The 23,658-nt window shown below is 36.3% G+C and overlaps 1 protein-coding gene, 1 long non-coding RNA gene and 1 other non-coding gene across 7 annotated transcripts in view; 2 read left to right on the top strand and 1 right to left on the bottom strand.

Moving 5' to 3' along the window:
* Nucleotides 1–354: 354 nt before the first annotated feature.
* LOC116268832 (pregnancy zone protein-like) lies at nucleotides 355–9,577 on the bottom strand. Its single transcript, XM_031650265.1, has 7 exons — nucleotides 9,416–9,577; nucleotides 4,935–5,118; nucleotides 3,745–3,904; nucleotides 3,535–3,587; nucleotides 2,555–2,575; nucleotides 2,132–2,300; nucleotides 355–1,697 (listed from the first exon to the last, which is right to left on the bottom strand). The coding sequence occupies exons 1-7, from the start codon at nucleotides 9,496–9,498 to the stop codon at nucleotides 1,609–1,611; spliced, it is 759 nt and encodes a 252-aa protein (XP_031506125.1). The 5' UTR covers nucleotides 9,499–9,577; the 3' UTR covers nucleotides 355–1,608.
* Nucleotides 9,578–9,592: 15 nt separating this feature from the next.
* The window catches only part of LOC100998887, a 75,087-nt gene continuing 61,021 nt past the window's right edge, over nucleotides 9,593–23,658 (top strand). For all 5 annotated transcript variants that reach the window (XR_004176000.1, XR_004175998.1, XR_004175996.1 and 2 more), the window contains exon 1: nucleotides 9,593–9,917. This is a non-coding gene — a long non-coding RNA (uncharacterized LOC100998887). The remainder of the gene's footprint in view (nucleotides 9,918–23,658) is intronic.
* LOC116269036 lies at nucleotides 10,736–10,795 on the top strand. The gene has a single exon (XR_004176356.1). It is a non-coding gene; the product is annotated as a U7 small nuclear RNA (small nuclear RNA).

Raw genomic sequence — 23,658 nt, 5'->3', positions numbered from 1 at the left:
CTCATAGGTAAGGTTCATGCCCTCTGTCTACTGCTTAAGAGATGGAGGCGGCCGGGCGCGGTGGCTCAAGCCTGTAATCCCAGCACTTTGGGAGGCCGAGACGGGCGGATCACGAGGTCAGGAGATCGAGACCATCCTGGCTAACACGGTGAAACCCCGTCTCTACTAAGAAATACAAAAAACTAGCCGGGCGAGGTGGCGGGCGCCTGTAGTCCCAGCTGCTCGGGAGGCTGAGGCAGGAGAATGGCGTGAACCCGGGAGGCGGAGCTTGCAGTGAGCTGAGATCCGGCCACTGCACTCCAGCCTGGGCGACAGAGCGAGACCCCGTCTCAAAAAAAAAAAAAGAGATGGAGGCACAGAGAAGCAGCAGAATGCCTAGTTAAAATAGTAAGTTCTGGTAGGGGAGGCACACTCATCACTGCCGATTCTGAGTCTAGTACCCTTTGTAATCATGACATCAGTCACTGGGTCGTTTATATTATGTTTAAGTCACTTCTATAAAATCCTAATCATTGGCTTTTGCCCAGTAATTGTAATCTGTGACCTTTAAGCTTCTCATATTTAGTCCAACGTATCAGCTCATCCTCTTTCCTCAATGACAGGATTAGTATTTATGGTATACATATGAAGAAAAAGAGAGAGTGAAATTGCCTGGAGTAGAAAATTCTGGGGGAGAGATTATTTCAGGTTATTAAACAATTTGTTCTACCATTGCACTATTTCTAGTTATTAAACAATTGTTCTATCAAAAAGATCAATGTAAAACATTCAGTATATCCTCTTAAAATTGCCAAGAGGAAAGATTAGGCATAATTGATTCAATGTTCCATGAGAAAACAAACAGGCAGCTCCTGCAAGCAAGACATCTAGAGGCCAACTGATAATCTTCAGTGAAATGTCATCAAAAAGAAGGTTATCAACTTTTAAACCTCTAAGACATTTATAGATTCCTATGGCTTGCTTTAAAATATTAGAGCTAAAAAACTACTGTAGGGGAGGAAATGGGGCAAAAAGAACCTGGCAAATTTTATAATTTTATAAAAATAGGTGATAGGTACATGAAATTGTATTTTACTGCTCTGTTAACTTTTGCACGTGATTGAAATTTTCCATTGTAGGGAGTTTGGAAAAAAACAAAAGGTATTTAGGAGTCATAATAACCAAAACCAATATATGAACACCTAGCTTTATGAGACAGTTTTTAGGACAATTGAAGATACTTGACTGTAAACTTGGAATTAGTTTTGGAAAATTACTTTTAATTTTGTTAAGTGAGCATGGTGTCATGGAAGTGGAAAATGTCTGTATTTCAGAGGTACATACTACTGCGTGTACAGAAAAATATCATGATCTTTGTGATTTTTCCTAAAAAGTTAAAGCAAAATATATGATGAAACAATACAGAAAGATGTTTATTGTTAAATCATAATTAAGAGTGTTTTTATTCTTTTATGTATTTGAACATTTTAATAATAAGTCATTAAATAAAGAGAAGTCAATGGAGTAATATTACAAAAGTGCTAATGGAAAATAAATGTATAATTTTGTACATACATAATCACTCAAAATTGAGGCAAAATATAAAATTTTAGATAAAAACAATATAACTCACTTTCCACATACTGTTATGTTCACTTTTTCATCCACAATACTGATTATCTTTGGCACCTGAACTTTGACCTCAAACTTGGGAAGCACTGTTAATAGAGATAATATGAATAAAGAATGTTGGTAAACATTTATTGGAAATACAAATAATTTCAGTATGTCTATAATTTTTCCCAAAGTAATACCCTGGATGTTTCCAATGTATCCACCTTAAGATGGTAAGGTTTAACAATTCATGCAGAATCTAACTGACTTCTTGAGCACAGTAGATCTCAGTGACACGAACAAATGATGGTGGTTTCACTGAAATAAGAAGTTTCGTACTTGGCAAAGCGTAATTTGCTACTGAAAATCAGCAAGCTCTTATGAGCTTCTGTGTTCACACAGTCCTAATGGTCTTAGAAGCAGGTATGTCTGACTCTACTGCAAGTTCAACATACCTATGGGAAATTCAAAGGATCTAAGTGAGCTCACACACTAGGAACCAAAATGTCACGCCTTTTTCATCTTCCGTAATCCATACCGAATTCCTCCACGGTGAAGGGGTGCTCTATCCTTCCGCCTGATTCTGTCTGTACCACCACCTTGTAGGAGCCCTGAATGGGCTCTGATGAAAGGGGAAAGTACAATTGATTGAGGCCACCCTCTAGCTTGAGACTCTGCCATTGTGCAATTCGATTTCTTCTTGGGTTCTGAAGGGAAAGAAGCAGCACAGGCAGTAATCATTTAGTCACAATAATCATTGAGCATCTCAAATGATTTTGAAGGTGATAATTAGCATTGCCTCTGGAAAGACAAATACAGAGGGAAGAGAAAATGCAATCAACCTGACAACTGGGAGTAGGAGGAATTCTGATCTGAAAGTTTTTAGAGTAGTTCATCTGTCTGAACCTCCTACTCTCTAAAAGTACTAATTTCCTTATAAGATACTTTTTCTGATACTTACCTCAAGGTATATCAGTGGAATCTATATGAAAAGTGGAAAGAAGAGATGTGATTAGAATTCGAGCAAAGGCTACAATTTCAGACTTGCGATCAAACAACATACTGAGGAAGAATACTATCTGTAGCTAAATTCAACAAGAAACATCATAGAACTGGATAAAATCTCAGGGAAATTATTAGATAGTTCTAGGATGAGCACACACAATATATTCAATAATTAGTATGTGTTGTCATTTCCCTGAAAATTATTATTGGTGAATGATATTATTGAATCTTTAAGTATTAATATTATTTGGAAAGTAAACTTCTCCTAGTGAGTAATATGACTATACTGCTTCCTTTCATAAATTGGGAAATAGATATTAATAGAGTTATATGTCATTGTGATTTAGACCTAACAGAAAGAGAATTCCCAGAATCATTTGGTTGAGAGTAAACCAAGAATATTTATTCTAATTTCAATATTGTCTATTTTCTACCTATTAAAAGCAGCTTTGTTCCTTTGCACTAATATTGAAGGTGAGTTGAAAAAAGGGAAATTCAATTAGCATAAAAAGTGTGTCTATTTCTATGCTATATGTTAGAATATATAATAAAATTATAATATAGTCTATTGTATATACCTAGATATTCATAAAAGTATAATTCTTTGTTGCTTTTTTAATCATAAATTCCTTGAAAGTATCAATATGAAAAGTGCCTTTTTTCTTATGTTTCTTTAGTATTCTTAATGTAGTGTGTTCAGAGCAACAAATGCAGCTATTACCGGACTGGTTAACTACTGTTATAAGAGAAAGAACTTTCTCATCTCTTGTCCCTCAATTTTTGTCTTGTGTAAGACTGCAAATCCGTGCTGAGGCTGGAGCCAAGTTCAAAAACAAGTGTGTTTCATCCTCTCGCTTTTCTTGTACCTTTCTACCTCACTCTGGGTGCGTATTCCCACTCTACCCCTCACCCAAACCACAGATAGTGGATGCTTACCAGTTCATTTCGAGGGCGAAAATTTTCATCCACGGAGACAACACGGAATCTTACTGGAAAAGTAGTTCTCTGATAAGATTCAGACATGATAAAGCAGGTAATTTGGGTAATAAGACAGGAGGCTATGGGGCTAGGATAATGGAGACTTTGGCGGCTCAGGTGGCCCTTCCTTCTCAGTGTTGCCCCAAACGGTGGAATTTCCCTACTTACCTGTCTGTTCTGGTTTATAGACGGGTTTGTCTGTCTGGACAAAGACCAGACTTTGAGTGTTCTTTACCAGAACTGTGTTCCTCTTCCTGAAATCTTGCGTAGGCCCCTTTATCCGGATGCTAAGGAATGCCACCTCTGAAGAGGCTGAGATCCTTGGGAGCTGAAAAGCGAAGGATTTTTTGCTGCTGAGGAACTGTGCAGTCTTCTCCCTCTGCATTCTTCTGTCATTGTTATTTCCTATCTCTCCTTCAGCTTCACCAAGAAGGAAGGTATGACTATTTCTCCAGAAGTAAGAGTGAAGATGTTAATGTGAGATAGAGGAACTGTATCAGTAAGAGTGGCCATCAATAGAACCCAGATCTCCATGGAATTCACCTAGAGCTCTAGCTATTAAATTAGATGCCTTTTAACTGAGTATCTGTATTCATAAGGAATGGAGAGAAAAAATATGGGAGAGCATAGGAGCTGAGTATCCCAAGTTAGGCAACTTTAAAGAGGTCCTAGGTATTTGCTTAGAGTATCCTGCATGCACAAAAAATTATGTGGCATGCAAAGTTTTTATCATGAAATTTTCATATGCTCTATTTCTAGGCAATGTCCAGCCCCGTCCTTAAAGAGACAGTTACAATCAAAACTAGAAAACTCCTCTAAGTCATGAAACTTTTGTGGGCAAAAGGATTATTATTTATAAATGAAGTTTAGAAGAGTATTTCTCCCTTACTCTGGTAAAAAATGCTTTGTTCCTTAATAGTTGAAAAAGTCACTTTTTTTTTTTTTTTTTTGAGACGGAGTCTCGCTCTGTCGCCCAGGCCGGAGTGCAGTGGCGCCATCTCGGCTCACTGCAAGCTCCGCCTCCCGGGTCCACGCCATTCTCCTGCCTCAGCCTCCTGAGTAGCTGGGACTACAGGCACCCGCCACCACGCCCGGCTCATTTTTTGTATTTTTAGTAGAGATGGGGTTTCACCGTGTTAGCCAGGATGGTCTCCATCTGCTGACCTCGTGATCTGCCCACCTTGGCTTCCCAAAGTGCTGGGATTACAGGCGTGAGCCACCGCGCCCAGCCCCTGAGGTCCTAACTACATTCTTAAAGTCATTCCTTGGGATTGCACAGCAGAGCTCCATCACCATGACTTATAGAACTCAATAAAATGTATCAAGCAGGGACAGCCAGCTGGCACCATAGCACTCACAGTGAAGACGACACAGTGGAATAAGTCCTTCTCCGCCACCAGGTCAGTGAAGAGGCTCCTGTTTTCCCCGCCAGACTCTAAGGAAGCACTTACAGTCACTGTCTCGTTCAGGTGGCTCAGAAGGACACAGCCCTTCTCAGGGGCCTCAGTGTGGAGCAGGGAGGGGACCAGCACCATATACTGCCTGGGAAAGGAAGAAGTGTAAATTAGAGAAAAACTGATGATGGTAAGCGTTTTCATTCATAAATGTGTTTTCATAACAATATGTATTCATTGGTGCAATCAGTTTTATTCCAAAAGTCAATGGACTAAGAACAATACAATGGAGGTTCTGTCACAGATCGGCACAAACATTTTATCTTTTACTCATCAGTCATGCCTCAGCCACACAATCTGGAGCCACGCAACACTGGAGAGTGCTTTCCAAGATGTTACAATTTCACCGGCATTCCTGGCTTTAAAGAGCAATCTGAACTCTTTAAATTTTAACTTTGAACTTCAAAAAGTACCTGAATTCCTGAATATATATCCATAAAAGTGCACACCCACAAACACACACACATATATAATAAATTGGGAGTGATTATTCATTTTAAAAAGGACTTACATTAAAATCTGTCTAGATAAACATCACTTTGGAATGAACACCATGACTAGATTTACAGAAATTCAACTGAAAGAACTTCAGTAAGCATATATCACTACACAAAACAGCACATGTGTATATTGTGAAATCATTTCCTTAATATCAGCAACACTGAAAAAAAGTATTTGCTGTTTCTCTTAGGCTCCTCAGATACAGCTCAAAGTCAATATGTTATCAACAAGTTTGAAAATTTTGTCAATTATTTACATGCACAACTCCCCATCACACACACACTACACAAACGCACACTATGTTTTATTATCATTTCCCTTTATGCTTAATTTCTTGAAGCAACAACATTAATAATTTAATATTAGTATGTCCACGTTTATAAACATGTTTGTTTCAGAATCACATGGGTGGATAGGTTATCTTTTTTATTAAAAAAAAAAAAAAAACAAGTTCAGGCTGGGAACAGTGGCTTATACCTAATTCCCAGCACTTTGGGAGGCTGAGGCAGGAGAGTCACTTGAGGCCAGGAGTTTGAGAACAGCCTGGGGCAACATTGTGAGGCCCCCCCACCGTCTCTACAAAAATCAAAATAAAACGTTTAGCCAGGTTTGGTTGTGTGGTGGCGCATGCCTGTAGTCCCAGTTACTCAGGAGCCTGAGGCAAGAAGGATCACTTAAGCCCAGGAGGTCAAGGCTACAGTGAGCTATGATCGCACCAATGCTTTCCAGCCTGGGTGACAGAGTAAGACTCTGTCTAAAAAAGAAAAGAAAAGAAAAGTTTATGTGAGTACTAAAAGTACGTATTATTTTGAAAAGTCTTTCCTTTTTTATTTAAATTGTTCAATGTTTTCAGTTTTTCAGAGGCACAGGCAATTTCTTGTGTAAACCTCACATTCTTGCCTTAGCTTTATTGATGAGTGTCCTTTGTCTCTAATGCCCTCCACGCCATATTTTCCTGTCACTTTCCAGAAGACTGCAACTCAATATAATCTCTCCACTCTCTGAACTCCTGTGCGCTGAAAGAGAATGTGTTTCTGTTGTTGCTTTTTTTATCTGCCACACGACAGGAATTGTTAAGCGGTCTGTGTGTTAAGCCATTTAATCTTCCCAGCAATGCTGTAAGGTACATACATGATACTCTCCATGTTCATGAAAGCTAAAACATGAGATCCTCATCAGTCCCCAGAACTTGAATACATAACAGAAGGATAAAATCCCTGCCCCCATGCCAAATCAGTAAATCATGATGAAAATCTAACTCCTCAAAGCTTTAACATTTCAACGATTCACAATTCAATGTCTGCAGAGTTAAGCCATTTGTAGAGTAAATTTGCAAGTAAAAACTATTATTTTCTTATATTATTTTACTACCCTTACTTTTCCATTGGCAACATAAACTCTTACCTTTTAAATTGTTTTCTGGACAGGCAATTTGACACAAGAAACCCAATATTATTACTTTACAAAATTAATAGGTGTGAGACTTGGAGGAGAGGATCCAAGGATAATTGAGTTGTGGATTCTGGAACTCAAATTTGGTTTCCTCATCCTCCATGTAGTCTGCTCCAGCACAACAGTCTTGCTACATGTGTTTTAAAGTGTTCCTGGGTAAAGCTATATGCTGTGAATCTCTAGGGCCACTCTTAAGTCATCCAAGTTTCAGATGATTTTACTGTATGAGTGGTATGGTTTTGTTCTCTAGCACAGAAGTTGAGGGCAGTTAAGTAACTCGCTGATAGTCATTCAGCTAGTCCCTTAAGTCTAATCTTTTTCTGGTATCTGGATGCTTCTGATCTCCTGATCACTGCTCTTTTAAGGACATAATACATAATAAAAATTTATCATTTTTACCTCCCCATCCCAAAATTTTCCCTTTAGTTCTTTGATCTTAATAAGAAGGTGTATACATATATTTATAATTTATCTAATATACTATTTTTATTCTTATAAATTATAAGCCAAAAATTATCATGAGTAAAAATTAATTCCACACATATTTGATATTCTAAAGAGCTGTTTTGTAGGAGTTCAGTTAATATTTTTAAATAGATACTGAAATTGGAACAAATCCAGGTTGACAAACTGGCCCAAGATTTCACTGGTAGTGAGCTGCTAAAATGTTTTAATATATTACTCAATCATGAATGTTTGCATTTTAAATATTTGCCTTTTTAGCAGGGACTAAATTTAGCAAATATTAAAATGATGACTTTTAATTTTCTCTTTTTCATTTTATTCCCCTGAAGCCTTCATCTCTCTGAAGCTTACTGCCCCAAGGCAGGGTAGAACGGCTATTGGGTCTCTTTGGCAATCTTTCTCTCATTTATCACATCAAGGGTTAATTCTGGAGGGATAAAGTTAAGTTTTCTCCTTACAAAGGGAGAAAACACCCCTTCTGCTTGTGATAACTAGGGCATGAGGCTTGCTGTTCTTGTAAAAGGATGGTTTCAATGGCAGCATGGTCCTATGCAGTGTAGGACTGCATCCAAAACCACAAATTGCTTCATGTTTCTGACCCAATACACGCCACTCGCTTTATCCATTCAGTCTGCTCTCAGAAAGCAAAATAGCCTCCACATACTCCAAATGCTTTCTGGGTGGAGTGCAGCCGGAAGTAGTAGCGCCCACAGCTGTAGATGAGGTAGAGGGATAGTGGGGGAGAAATGTACCCCTATCGGTTGCCAGGAAACTGTGCAAGGAAAAAGCCTGAGGAAAGCAGGAGACTCACTGGATTGAAGTCCTTATTTCTGCTTTCTGCGCTTTGGCCTGAAGAGGGCTAGTTATGTCAGATGAATAAGGGTAACACACAGAGCAGAGGGACCCCTTATCCCTTTCCCCATTTGGGTCTCTGAAGACTTCCCTGTATCAATCTGAAATATAGGAGACACGATAGGCATCTAGAAGTGCAGTGTGGGTATGCAAGAGAGAGGCAGAAGTTTAACCTCTCCAGGACACCTCAGTGCCTATGTGCTATTATTGGACCCAAGAGTTCTCACCATTCTCTGGAAGAAATGTAAAGGCAGCTGGGTTAAGGCCAGGGACCTTAAATGGCCTGATCTGCAAAGGGGCAAAGTGGCCCTGCATCACAGGCTGGGTTGGAACAATAGCCATAGTATTTGAGGCAGGATGCAAAGGTAGGAGTTCTGTGGGATATGAAACAGCTGAAGTGAGACAGTCAGGTAGAGAGGACTGTTGGGTCCTGACCACACAAGAGAAACCAGATGACTAAACTTCAACAGTGCATGCTAGCAGGTAAGAAGAAGTCAGACTGACAGTAGCCAAGAAGGACGGAGAACTTTGAGACCAAGGACTCTGACACTTTTCTCTATTAGGAGTTAATGGAGACCACAGTCCTCTAGAGGAGAGGAACTACAGAGAGGTGAAAAAGAAGTCTTACAATTATTGAATTTTACCAACTTACAACTGGATAGGGTTAAAATTATTTCCCCTACTTTAGTTCCCCATTGGGGCTGTTGGTGAAGACTTGATACCTGATTGAAAAATAAAGGAGCTATACTTTCTGTATATATATAAAGCCTACAATACATGTTAAGTTGCACCTCACTATACATTTTGAATATCTTTATTTTCAGTGCCTTTCATCCAAAAGAATGGTTCTGTGAAGGTGGGATCTAGTGTTTTATTTAATCATGCTTCTTAGTGACTACTTGTATTTATGACACTGATTGGCCCAATGTAGAAAAAAGTGATTTCAAGGGTAGAGGATAAATGAAAGATAAACAAGGGATTAACTGGAATGATTTCTTATGTTTGGAAGGTATCATAATGAGTGGAAAGGTCGCATTTACAAAGGAAGGCAAAGCGAAGACATAAGGGAGAGCCTGAAATGCACACTGGAGGAAAGGGTCTTGAGTGAGACTTACGGTTCTGCAGAGTTGGAGTCATTGGCAGAAAGCAGGATAAGAAGTAGCATGAGACATAAATGAAGAAGTCTGTCTTTCCCCATTGTGAGGGATAAATCTCAGGGTTGTGTTCAACTCTCTGCCCTCAGCCTCGTCCCAGAGACCAGCAGAGTTTACCAGGCTTTATGCGGCCACTGTGTCAAACAAGCCCCACCCCAAGGCCTCTGAATAGAGTTCAGAATTGAGCACAGATTCCCTAAAAGGGTCATTACTCTCAGTGCTTGCTTCATTTTTCTCAAGGCTAAATTCTGACAGGTACTGAGGCATGTCTGGAGGATAAAATTCATATTCCATTTGGAATAAGCTTGGACAGCAAACCTCCTGACAGGGAATCTTCAACCTACCTTTCTCCATCTCCTTCAAAATCCTCACAAGAAGATGACAAAAGATGCTGACAAAGAATATCATGGGACACGTTACCACGACAGTAACTCATGCATTGCAGATTCATTTCTGGCACTGAGTGAGTTATAACTATAGACTTTAGGGGTTTTGGTGTTTTTTTTTTTTTTTTTTAGCTGTTGATTGAATACATGGTCCTGGAAGAAAGTGATACAAAATAAGGATTTCAAGAGTAGAGGATAAATGAAAGATAGAAGAGATAAAAGATAAAAGAGATTTTAGAAAGGAGTTATCAAAGATCACCCTTGCCTATTTCACAGCATTGATCTGATCAGTTTCTTAATTGCTCGTATCTGTCCTTGCTACTGTCTGAACATACTAACATGTGAGTCCCTTAAACTATGTCATTCACTTTATCTGAGATTTTTTTTTTGAGCCGTACTGTGTGCTAAGTGCTATTCTGGTGATGCAAATACAACATTGAACAGGATATTCCGTATCCAGTCTCTCATAGAACTTGCAGTACAATGATGATCATAGAAAAACTGCCAGCAGATTTAATGCCATCTCTAGACTGCAGACATTGGTGTCTATTTACCTACTGTATTGCTTGAAACTTTTTTTTTAATCAGCTTACTTTCTCTTTCTCCATATTTCAGCCTAATCATTCCTTCTTTGGAGAGCTAATTCCCGGCCACACTGCTTAAAGTGGATTCCTTCCTATTAGTTTTTATTTCACATCTTGGTTTCTTTTGTCACATTATCACAGAATGAAATAATTTATTTTAAATTATGAAATGTTTTATATATATATATACACTCACAAATATAGAGAGCAAGATAAAAAACACTTGTACCTCACATGCACCCAACTTTAATAAAATTAAACACTTGCCAAGTTATATTTACGATTATTTCTTCTTAAGAAATGAAGCATGGCAATGGTAGAGCTCTTTTAGAATTTGTCTAGCAGGTTTTCCAGTTTTTACCAGATCCCCCGACCCAAAAAAAGAAATAAAGCAGGACAAATATGGTTAGAGTTTCCTTTGTAATTCTCTCCAATCTCATTTCCTTCCCAATGTTGTGGGATTAGGAAGTTGATACGTATTCTTCAGGACATGTTTTTATGTTTTTAATCCATATTTATGTAAATAATATATAGCATAATTTTGTGTTTTGTATTATATATATAAGTGTTATGCACATATTGTAAAATTTGTTGTCACTATTATGGTTTTAAGACTTATTAGCATTGATAATGAGGATATAATTTATTAATTTTAGTGACCATCTATATGACATTCTATTGTATGAATGTGACCGAACCTGTTACTCTATTTCTCTAGTACTAGATTTTGGATTCTTCATAGTTTTTCAACATTACAAATAATGCTGCTACAAATACAGTGTATCTACTTAAGCATGTTTGCAAGAGTTTCTCTAGGTTATACAGCAGAGATTGGGTTATAGGCTATAGATGTATATACATCTTGAAATCTATCAGATATTGGTAAATTGCTCTTCAAATTGTTACACGGATTTGAATACCCATCTGCAACAGAGGATATTTTCAGTTTATTGTATCATTACCATCATTTTACTCTGCTAGGCATTTTACTTTTTATCAGTCTGATGAGTGAAGCAGTATCTTGCCCTAATTTCCATTATTAATGACTTTACACATCTTTTCATATGTTTATGGGCCACTTGAATTATATCTTCAGTTTGATATCTCAACACAATATGTAAAAGGTCTAGCAGGAACATCTCCTTGCCCCAATTTGGTGAGCCTTGGACTCTAGATGCTGCAATTTTATTTACTAAAGGCTTTAAAATGTGCTTCTAAATCTCTCAGCCAAATATTCTGGAGCTGTTAAATACCCTAAGGGGAAAGTGCCCTTTAACACAGAATTACCCCTTTGGGTTGCTATGTTACTTCGGAACTTTGGATTTATAATTCTTCACAGTCTTTGCTTTTCAATACCTCCAGTGAATATATATATTTATAAAATATACATATATAATGAATATTATATTTGAATATTTTATATATATATATATATATAAACCAACCATTTGTACTTTAAGTGGGAAGTTTGGTCTCAATGACCTTGTATATCATTACTGGAAAGGAACGTCCTGAGTGTGTATTTTTATTTTATATAAATAGTATTGGAAAAAGACCTTGCCTGTTTCTTACTCTTTTTAGTTATTGCTAGTTTTAAAACATCCTCCCACGTTTATATGTATGTATGTTGTTAATTGCATTTTATTACAGTATAGCCCTCTTTGGTGATCATCCATGATGTTTGATGTTTCCACTCTCCTCATGATAAAAACAAGATTGTCTCTATTGTCCTGCCATGATCAAATAATGCTTTGATAAATCTCTTTTTACATATACCCTTTGAAACAGGTAAATCCTCCTGCAAGATGCATACACAGGAGTGTGATTGTTGTATCAGAAGCATGTACTTAAGTGACTAAGTCGTGACATATAACTCTCCAGAATGGTTACATCACACTGCAATTCTACCAGTAGCGCATGAGGATTTTCATATCCCCATATTGCCACCAATACCCTAGCTTTTACATTTTTCTTCCAGTATTCCTTTAAATAAGCTTTTTGCTCATTTCCCTCTTTTCTCCTTCTAGGACTCCCATAATATGTGTATTTGCATGCTTGATGGTATTCCATAGGTCCCTTATACTTTCTTCACTCTTCTTTAATCTTTCTTCTTTTTTTCACCTTTAATTAAACTATTTACATGACTTGTCTTCAAGTTGCTAATTCTTTCTTTTGTATGACTGTGTCTGCTGTTGAAGTTCTCCATTAAAATATTCTGTTCTATTCTTATATAATTTTTGTGTTTTTTCTTAATGGTTTCTATTTCTTTATTAAACTTCTCATTTTGTTCATGCATTGTTTTTCTAATTTTATTTAGTTGTCTATCTGTGTTTTCTTGCATCTCACTGAGCATCTTTAAGATGATTATTTTGAGTTTTTGAGGGAAAATTTGTAGATCTCCATTTGGGGTGGAAGTTAGTTTCTAGAACTTTATTAGTTTCCTTTGGTGGTATTATGTTTGCCTGGTTCACCATTATCTGTGTAACTTTGCATTGGTTTCCATGCATCTGAAGGAGCAAACACCTTTCCCCATCTTTATAGACTGGTTTTGCAGGTAAAAGTCCTCAGGATCCTCTTGTTGGGTTCCCAGGATGACAGGATTGCTTCTAGAATTGTGGTCAATTGGAGATAGAGACAGGTCACATGGTTATGCTGGCTTAGATTCTGTCTGTCTCCTCATAGAAGTTTTATTATTTTAGCTCTTACATTTGGGTTTGTAATTGATTTGGATTAATTTTTTGGATATAATGTAAGTTATGGGTCCAACTCCAATCTTTCTTTTGCATATGAGTATTTGTTTTTTTCATCATTTATGTTGAAAATGTTATCCTTTCCCCATTATATGTTCTTGGCACCCTTTTCAAAAATAAACTAACCAAAAATGTGTGGATTTATTTATGGATTCTCAATGTTCTTCCATTGATCTATATATCTATCCTTGTGCTAGTACCATGCTATCTTGAGATTGCAAGAGCTTTTGTGGTAAGTTTCAAAATCAGAAAGTAGAAGTCCTCTAACTTTGTTCTTTTTTCCCTTCAAAATTGTTGTGACTAATCTGAATCTTTATCATATCCAAATGAATTTTAGAATCAGTCTGTCCATTTTTGTATAAAAGATGGTTGTAATTTTGATGGAATTGTATTGAATCTGCACATCAATTTGGGGAGTATCGTTAACTTAATCCAATTAAGTTTTCCAACTCATGAACATGGAGGTATTTTAGAGTTGCTTACTCTGCCTTTTGTGCTAATGTCACTTTTGGCTCAATTTTAATTGGCTTATTAATTTAAAGGTTTATAAAAGATTTACTGCCAAATATTATATTTATACAGAAATAATTTGACTTTCTTTTTGTTAAATGATATATTGACTTTAGAGTGCTTAGCAAAGGTTATGAGATTATTACTTATCTGTTGTTGCAATGCATCCAGATAGCAGTTATTTGATGTCTCACTGGAATACTTTTCTCTGCTTTGTGTTGACTTTACAGTCGTGTTACCTTTTCTAATGCTAATTTTTAAATATTGCCTTGTCATTTGGTTACATAAATATAACTGAGTATTACTTCTTGGGCATATAACACTATTTAATGAAGTAACCAGTGGCAACTCTTGCTTTTGCTTCCAAAAATATAATTAAAAAAATTTTTTTAAGTCAGTTTTAAAATCAGGTTATTTGACTTTTTCCAACTGAGTTGTAGGGGTTCCTTACGTATTTTGAAAATTAACCCATGTCACCCATTATCAGATATATGATTTGAAATTTTTTCCTCTCATTCCATAGGTTTCCTATTCATTTTGTTAGTTTTTTTTTCTTTGCTGTGAAAAGGTTTTTAGATTGATGCAATTCTGCTTATCTTTTTTTCTACTTTTGTTTTCTGTGTTTTTGGTATTATGTCAACGAAATTATTGCCAAAACCATTATCAAGAAATTTCCCCCATGTTTCCTTTTAGTAATTTTATAATTGCAGGTCCTATGTTTAATTTTTCATCCACTTTGAGTTGATATTTGTGTGTGGTATAAAGTCAGGGTCCAATTTTATTTCTTTGCATGTAGATATCTAGTTTTCCCAACACAATTTGTTGATGAGACTATCCTTTCCTCATTGCGTATTCTTGGGACCCTTGTCAAAGATCAGTTGACCTTATATGCATGGGGTTATTTCTGGGCCTTTATTCCATTCCATTTGTCTATATGTCTGCCTTTATGCCAGTACCATGATGTTTTGATTCTGGTAGCTTGGTGATATATTTTGAAATCAGGAATTGTGATGCCTCCAGCTTTGTTTTCTTTCCTCAAGATCACTTTGACTAGTCATAGTGTTTTATGGCTCCATATACATTTTAGAATTGCTTTTTCTATGTCTGCACAAAATGCCATTTCTCCAAAGAATACATACAAATGGCCAACATGTATATTAAAAGATAATCAGTATAGTTAATTATCATGGAAATGCAAGTCAAAACTACAGGTATGTATCACCTCACACCTGTTAGGTAGCTATAATATACATTTTTTAAAAAACAAAGATAACAAGTGTTAGTGAAGATGTGGAGAAATCAGAACCCCTGTGCACTGTTGGTGGCATGAAAGCAGCTAAGAAAAATAGTATAGAGGTTTCTAAAAAACTTAAAATAGAACCACCTTATAATCCAGCAATCTCACTACTGAGTATATATTCAAAAGTATTGAAATCAGCATCTTGAGAAGATATCTGCACATCCATGTTTATTGCAACATTATTCATATTAGCCAATAAACAGCCCAAGCATCCATCTACCAGTGAATGGATTTTTAAAATGGTGTATACATACAACAGAATATTATCCAGTCTTAAAGATAAGGAAATCCTGCTGTTTGGAGCAACATCCATGAACTTGGAGGGCATTATGCTAAGTGAAATAAGGCAATCATAGAGGGACAAATACAATAAGATTCCACTTATATGACATATCTATAATAGTCAAACTCATAGAGACAGAGAATACAATGTGGCTCTTGGGGTCTAGAAAGTTGGGGGGATGAGGAATTGTTGTCCTATGGTTATAAAGTTTCAGTTATGTTACTTGAATAAATTCTAGATATCTACTGTGCAACGTGGTACTTGTAGTTACCAATATCATATTTTGCATTTCAAAATGTGTTTTATCGTTGCTTCACCAAAACAAAAACAGACACAAGAAAGCTTTGGGAGATGTTGGATATGTCTGTTGCATTGATTACGGTGATAGTATCCCCATAATCAATAAGTGTTTTCATATGTCCAAACTCATCAAATTATACATAATAAATATGTGCAGTTCTTTGTATATCCATTATACCTCAATAAAGGTGTTAAAAATTAAAATTAAAATAAAGTAAAAGATGTCTTTTAGTATTTTTGCTAATTACCTCATTAACATTATGACAGCTACTTGAGAAGAATGATCAAATCAGAAGAAATAGCCTTCCATATTGTACCCTTTATATGAAGGCACTAGAGATTTGTCAGTGCCTTCACTGTATATAACATGTTCTTGCTCTCAGAGAATGATTGCACCAACACTTACAAAATAGCTATGTGTGGTATTCCAATAGAAAATTTTGTCCTCCTCCATTCTTACATTATTGGTTATACTAATAAATTGATCTCATTATGAAGCAGATTTTTGCTTCTTTATGCTTGCTGAAGGCATCTGGAAAGAACACTGTTAGACACTGTGAATTTTGATATTTCAAAGAATGGGCCCTTGAATTCAATCCTCTGAGGTGTTATTTTTTTGTCAACTTTCAGATTGTACCACTGACTTGAGGCAGGATTTCCAAGACTCTTTTTAGTTCAGAAGCAAACATACTTCCTTAAAAAAGAATGCTTGACATAAGATCAAGCAAAAGAAGAATTACTAGGACTGAATAAAACTGAGAAAAAAATTAAATTGTGATTACTCTTTTGGAATATGGTAGGCTTTATTTTAATTATATTTTAATAAATATGGAAAAAGTCCTTTCTCTTTCTTTTTATACAATATCTAACTCTTAATTTAGAAGATTTTACTTTTGTGGATTGAATTAAACATTTTTAAATGATATCTGATTTTTGTGGACTCCATTAGAATTCAGAAGAAAGTAATACTTTTACTGAGTCTCCTTACTTTTCATGGCATATAGTTATTTACATTATTTAATAAAAATCTGGTTTCCTTTTAAACTGTATATAATTGGATACATTGATACAATTATATTAAAGTATACCTGGTACGTTAATATTTGAAAATACTCTTTTAATCAGGCATGATAAGCCCATTACAAGAGGACTTCAAAAAGTCCTAGCTATCCTAAATATATATGTACCCAACACAGGAGCACCCAAATACATAAAGCAAGTTCTTATAGACCTATGAAAAGACATAGATTCCTACACAATAATAGTAGTAGACTTCAACCGAGCATTGACAGTATTAGATCACTGAAGCAGAAAACTAACAGAGATATTCAGGACCTGAACTCGACGCTTGACCAAATTTACCTAATAGACATCTACAGAACTCCCTACCCCAAAACAACAGAATATCTATTCTTCTTATTGTCACGGGGCAAATACTCTGAAATTGTCCACATAATTGTCCACATAATTGGATAAAAGAATCCTCAGCAAATTCAGAGAAACCCAAATAATACCAAACACAGTCTCAGACCACAGTGCAATAAAAATAGAAATCAATACTATGAAGATCCCTTAAATCCATACAATTACCTGGGAATTAAATAACGTGCTCCTGAATGGCTTGTGGGTAAACAATGAAATTAAAGCAGAAATCAAGAAATTCTTTGAAATGAATGAGAACAAAGATAGAAAATACCGGAATTTCTGGGATACGTCTAAAGCAGTGTTAAGAGGGAAGTTTATAATGCTAAACATGCATATCAAAAAGTTACAAGATCTCAAAGTAACAACCTAGCATCATATCTAGAGGAACTAGAGATATAAGAGTAAACCAACCGCAAAGCTAGCAGAAGAAATGAAATAACCAAAATCAGAGTTTAACTGAAGGAAGTTAAGATGCAAAAAAACCTCACAAAAAACAAAAAACAAAAGATAAATGAATTGAGGATTTTTTTTTGATAGAATAGATAAGTTTGATGGAACACTAGATAGACTAATAAAGAAAAAAGGAGAGAAGATCCAAATAACCACAATCAGAAATGAAAATGAGTATTTACCACCAACTCCACAGAAATGCAAAAGAACCTCAGATACTACTAAGAACACCTCTGTGCAAACGAACTAGAAAATCTATAAGAAATGGATAAATTGCTGAAAACATTCAACTCTCAAGACTGAATCAAGAAGAGATTGAATCCCTGAACAGACCTATAATGATTTCCAATACTGAATCAGTAATAAAATGCCTACCAACCAGAAAAAGCCCAGGACCAGACAGATTCACAGCCAAATGCTACCAGATACATAAAGAAGAGATGGCACCATTCCTATTGAAATTACTTCCAAAAATTGAGGAGGAAGGACTCCTCCCTAAATCATTCCATGAGGCTAGCATTATCTTGATACCAAAACCTGACAGAGACAGAACAAAAAAAAGAAAACTTTAGGCCAATATACTCAATGTACATGGATGCAAAAATCCTTAACAAAATATTAAGCAAACTGAATCCAGCAGCACATCAAAAAACTAATTCACTGTCAGATGTATAGATTGTGAAGATTTTCTCCCACTCTGTGGGTTGTCTGTTTACTCTGCTGACTGATCCTTTTGCCATGTAAAAGTTCTTTAGTTTAATTAAGTCCCACCTATTTATCTTTGTTTTTATTGCATTTGGTTTTGAGTTCTTGGTCATGAAATTCTTGCCTAAGCCAGCGTCTAGAAGGCCTTTTCTGATGTTATCTTCTAGAATTTTTATGGTTTCAGGTCTTAGATTTAAGTCCTTGATCCACCTTGAGTTGATTTTTGTATAAGGTGAAAGATGGGGATCCAGTTTCATTTTCCTACATATGGCTTGACAATTATCCCAGCACCATTTGTTAAATGAAATGTCCTTTCCCAGTTTTATGTTTTTGTTTGCTTTGTCAAAGATCAGTTGGTTGTAAATATTTGGGTTTATTTCTGGGTTCCCTATTCTGTTCCATTCGTCTATGTGCCTATTTTTATACCAGTACCATGCTGTTTGGGTGACTATGACCTTATAGTATAGTATAGAAATCAAGTAATGTGATGCTTCCAGATTTTGTGTGTGTGTGTGTGTGTGTTTATTTTTTGTTTTGTTTTGTTTTGCTTTTTTGCTTAGTCTTTCTTTGGCTATGCAGGATCCTTTTATGTTCCATATGAATTTTAGGATTTTTTTTCTAGTTCTGTGAAGAATTATGATGCTATTTTGATAATAGCACAATTCCCAATTGCAAAAATGTGGAACCAGACCAGATGCCCATCAATCAACGAGTGGATAAAGAAACTGTGGTATATATATGATAGAATGCTACTCAGCCATAAAAAGGAAATAATTAACGGCATTCACAGCAACCTGGATGGGACTGGAGACTATTATTCTAAGTTAAGTAGCTCAGGAATGGAAAACCAAACATTGCATGTTCTCCCTCATAAGTGAGAGCTAAGCTATGAGGATTCAAAGGCATAAAAATGATACAGTGGACTTTGGGGACTTGTGAGGAAAGGGTGGGAAAGGCGTGAGGGATAAAAGACTACAAATTGGGTTCAGTGTATACTGGTTGTGAGGCTGAAAAATAGGGTCTGGAGGCAGGGAACATAAGGCCGATTCACACTTCAGTGCCAACAGGAAATATCCTCTCCATGAGGGCATAGGTTAAGTAAATAAATGACTTTGCAACTTTACTTCATCCTCTTCATTTACATAGGGTATATCCCAAGTAGAGAGTATTTAAACTCCCAAATATTCTGTAATGGGGCCTTTGAGCTCCTATGTTCAGGTCCGCTCTTACACCGTAGAGTGTACTTTCATTTTCAATAAAACCCTTCATTCCTTCCTTGCTTTGTTAGTGTGTTTTGTCCAATTCTTTGTTCAGGACACCAAGAACCTTGGATACCCTCTACCGTTAACACGTGCATGATGGGTGCACCAAAATCTCACAAATCACCACTAAAGAACTTATTCACGTAACCAAACACCACCTTTTCACCAAAATCCTATGGAAATAAAAAATTTTTAAAAAAATAAACCCATGCCAAAAAGAAAAGCTAATCCACCATTATCAAGTGGGCTTTATTCTTGGTTCAACATGCATAAATCAATAAACGCTATTCACCACGTAAACAGAACTCCAAACCAAAAACAAAACCACATGATCATCTCAATAGATGCAGAAAAGTCCTTCAGTAAAATTCAAAATTATTTCATTTTAAAAACCCACAAAAAACTAGGCATTGAAGGAACGTACTTCAAAATAATAAAAACCATGTATAAAAAACACACAGCCAACATCATACTGAATGGGCAAAAGCTGGAAGCATTCCTCCTGAAAACTGGGATGAGACAAAGATGCCTTCTCTTACTACTCCTATTCAACATAATACTGGAATTCCCAGCGAGCACAATCAGGCAAGATAAAGAAATGAAAGGCATGTAAATAGGAAGAGAGGAAGTTAAACGCTCCCTGTTTGCAAATGATACGATTCTATATCTAGAAAATCCCATCATCTCTGCCCAAAAGCTCCTTGATCTAATAAACAACTTTAGTGAAGCTTCAGGCTACAAAACCAATGTACAAAAATCAGTTGTATTCCTATCATATTCCCCAATTTCAAACTATACTACAGGGCTACAGTAAACAAAACAGCATGGTCCTGGTACAAAAACAGACTTACAGATCAATGGAACAAAATGGAGAGCCCAGAAATAATGCCACACACCTACAACCATCTAATCTTTGACAAAGTTGACAAAATTAAGCAACAGGGAAAGGACTGTATTCAATAAATGGTGCTGGAATAACTGTCTAGCCATATGCATAAAATTGAAACTGGACCTCCTCCTTATACCATGTGTAAAAATGATGGATTAAAGACCTAAATGTAAAACCTAAAACTATAAAACCCTGGAAAATACCTTTTTGGACATAGGCCCTTGCAAAGATTTCATGATGGAGATACCAAAAGCAATTGCAACAAAACAAAAAATTGACAAGTGGGACCTAATTAGACTAAGGAGCATCTGCACAGCAAAAGAAACTATCAACAGAGGAAACAGACAACCTACAGAAAGGGAGAAAATATTTGCAAACCATGCATCTGACAAAGGTATAATAACCAGCATCTATAAGGAACTTGCTTAACAAATTAACAAGCAAGAAACAAAGAACTCCATAAAAATGTGGGCAAAGGACAGGAACAGACACTTCTCAAAAGAAAACATTCATATGGCCAATAAGCTTATGAAAAAATATTCAACATCACTAATCGTTGGAGAAATGCAAATCAAAACCACGTTGAGATACCATCTCACACCAGTCAGAATGGCTATGTGATGGTGGCAATGTTGGAGAGAAAAAGGAATGCTTATACACTGCTGGTGGTAATGTAATTTAGTTCACCTATGGTGGAGAGCAATTTGGTGATTTCTCAAAGATCTTAAAATGGAATTACCATCTGACCCAGAAATCCTGTTATTGGGTATATACCCAAAGGAATATAAATCATTCTACCATAAAGATATATACATACTATTCATTCCAGCACTATTCACGATAGCTAAGACATGGAATCAATCTAAATGCCCATCAGTGTAGACTGGATAAAGAAAACATGCCACATATACACAGTGGAATACTACACAGCCATAAGAAATAATGAGATCATGTCCTTTGCAGTAAAATTGAAGGAGCTGGAGACCATCATCCTAAGCAAACTAACGCAGGAACAGAAAACCAAATACTGTATGTTCTCACTTATTAGTGGTGGTAATTGTGGTAGCTAAACATTGAATGGTAACTAAACATTAGTGGTAGTGATAGCTAAACATGTTTAGTGGTAGCTAAACATTGAGTACATGTGGACATAAAGAAGGGAACAATAGACACCAGGGCCTACTAGCGGGTGGAGAATGGAAGAGTGAGGATTGAAAAACTACCTATTGGATACTGTGTCTTTTACATGGGTGATAAAATAATTATACACCAGGCCCCCATGACACACAATTTGCCTATATAACAAACCTGCACATGTACCCTTGAACATAAAATACAAGTTAAAAAAGAACAATCTTTGGTAAGGGGAGACTCTGAAAAAAACTATCAGAAACGAAAAAATAAGGTAAAATGATGGTAGTTTTTTTCTTGTAAATTTGTTTGAGTTCTTTGTAGGTTCTGGATATTAGCCCTTTGTCAGATGAGTAGATTGCAAAAATTTTCTCCCATTCTGTAGGTTGCCTGTTCACTCTGATGGTAGTTTCTTTTGCTGTGCAGAAGCTCTTTGGTTTAATTAGATCCCATTTGTCAATTTTGGCTTTTGCTGCCGTTGCTTTTGGTGTTTTAGACATGAAGTCTTTGCCCATGCCTATGTCCTGAATGGTACTACCTAGGTTTTCTTCTAGGATTTTTATGATATTAGGTCTAACATTTAAGTCTCTAATCTATCTTGAATTAATTTTCGTATAAGGAGTAAGGAAAGGATCCAGTTTCAGCTTTCTACTTATGGCTAACCAATTTTCCCAGCACCATTTATTAAATAGGGAATCCTTTCCCCATTTCTTGTTTCTCTCAGGTTTGTCAAAGATCAGATGGCTGTAGATGTGTGGTATTATTTCTGAGGACTCTGTTCTGTTCCATTGGTCTATATCTCTGTTTTGGTACCAGTACCATGCTGTTTTGGTTGCGGCACTATTCACAATAGCAAAGACTTGGAATCAACCCAAATGTCCATCAGTGACAGACTGTATTAAGAAAATGTGGCACATATACACCATGGAATACTATGCAGCCATAAAAAAGGATGAGTTTGTGTCCTTTGTAGGGACATGGATGCAGCTGGAAACCATCATTCTTAGCAAACTGTCACAAGAACAGAAAACCAAACACCGCATGTTCTCACTCATAGGTGGGAACTGAACAATGAGATCACTTGGATTCGGGAAGGGGAACATCACACACTGGGGCCTATCATGGGGAGGGGGGAGGGGGGAGGGATGGCATTGGGAGTTATACCTGATGTAAATAACGAGTTGATGGGTGCTGACGAGTTGATGGGTGCAGCACACCAACATGGCACAAGTATACATATGTAACAAACCTGCACGTTATGCACATGTACCCTAGAACTTAAAGTATAATAATAATAATAAAAAGAAAAAAAAAGTAAAAAAAAAAAAAAAGGTGGTAGTACATTCTTTCAATACTATTTTGGGGTAAGGGTCACTTAAGTATTATCTAGGGGAATATCCTTAGTTCATCTCATTATTTATCATAAAGATTCCAAGCTTGCTAAAGTTACTGTTTTACTTTTATCAAGCACTGATATAAATAATTTCAGTCCAATGGGACAGAAACCGAAGATTTTTACCATATTTTAACGTTAACCAGTTTTATACGTAACATGTCATTCTTACCCTAACAGATTTTTGGTTTGTTTGTTTAATTGTATGTAAATATCTTACTCTTTTTATATGCTCTTTGAATTGGTAATAACATCTTACTGGTTATTTCTTTGACATATGTGTTGTTTTTATATTTCCCTAAGAATCATGGTTTTATCCTTTTAAAATTATGTTTTTACAAAAAATTTGTCAAAATAGACAGTTACCATAGTTGGCCAGGTGCCGTGGCTCACACCTGTAATCCCAGCACTTTGGGAGGCCAAGGTGGGTGGATTGCCTGAGGTCAGGAGTTCAAGACCAGCCTGGCCAACATGGTGAAACCTTATCTCTACTAAAAATATAAAACAAGCCGGGGGTGATGATGTGTGCCTGTAATTCCAGTTATTCCAGGCGCTGAGGCAGGAGAATCTCTTGAACCCGGGAGGCGGAGGTTGCAGTGAGCTGAGATCACGCCATTGCCCTCCAGCCTGGGCAACAAGGGCAAAACTACGTCTCAAAAAAAAAAGAAAAAGGAAAGATACCACAGTTCATAATACTTACCTATAAGCCTCAGTATGAATTATAAAATATTTTATAGAAAAGTACTCTTTATACAATTTGACAAAGGCATTCTCTTTTATTTTCAATATTTTACTTTTTTATGCCTGCTGCAAAGAAGCAATTTAATTTTTCATTC

Source organism: Papio anubis, chromosome 9 (assembly GCF_008728515.1).
Source record: "Papio anubis isolate 15944 chromosome 9, Panubis1.0, whole genome shotgun sequence".
NCBI lineage: Eukaryota > Metazoa > Chordata > Mammalia > Primates > Cercopithecidae > Papio > Papio anubis.
The sequence above is the reverse complement of the archived record's forward strand: the minus strand, read 5'-3'. Positions and strand labels throughout refer to the sequence as shown.

Bases quoted from the DNA above. Each gene is read 5' to 3' on its own strand.
- LOC116268832 (XM_031650265.1), bottom strand. From the start codon at position 9,498: ATGGGGAAAGACAGACTTCTTCATTTATGTCTCATGCTACTTCTTATC. The intron at 3,905-4,934 runs GTGAGTGCTATG...TTCGCTTTTCAG, and splicing joins TCCACTGTGTCGTCTTCACT to CTCCCAAGGATCTCAGCCTC. The intron at 2,576-3,534 runs GTAAGCATCCAC...CTTTTCATATAG, and splicing joins TTCGCCCTCGAAATGAACTG to ATTCCACTGATATACCTTGA.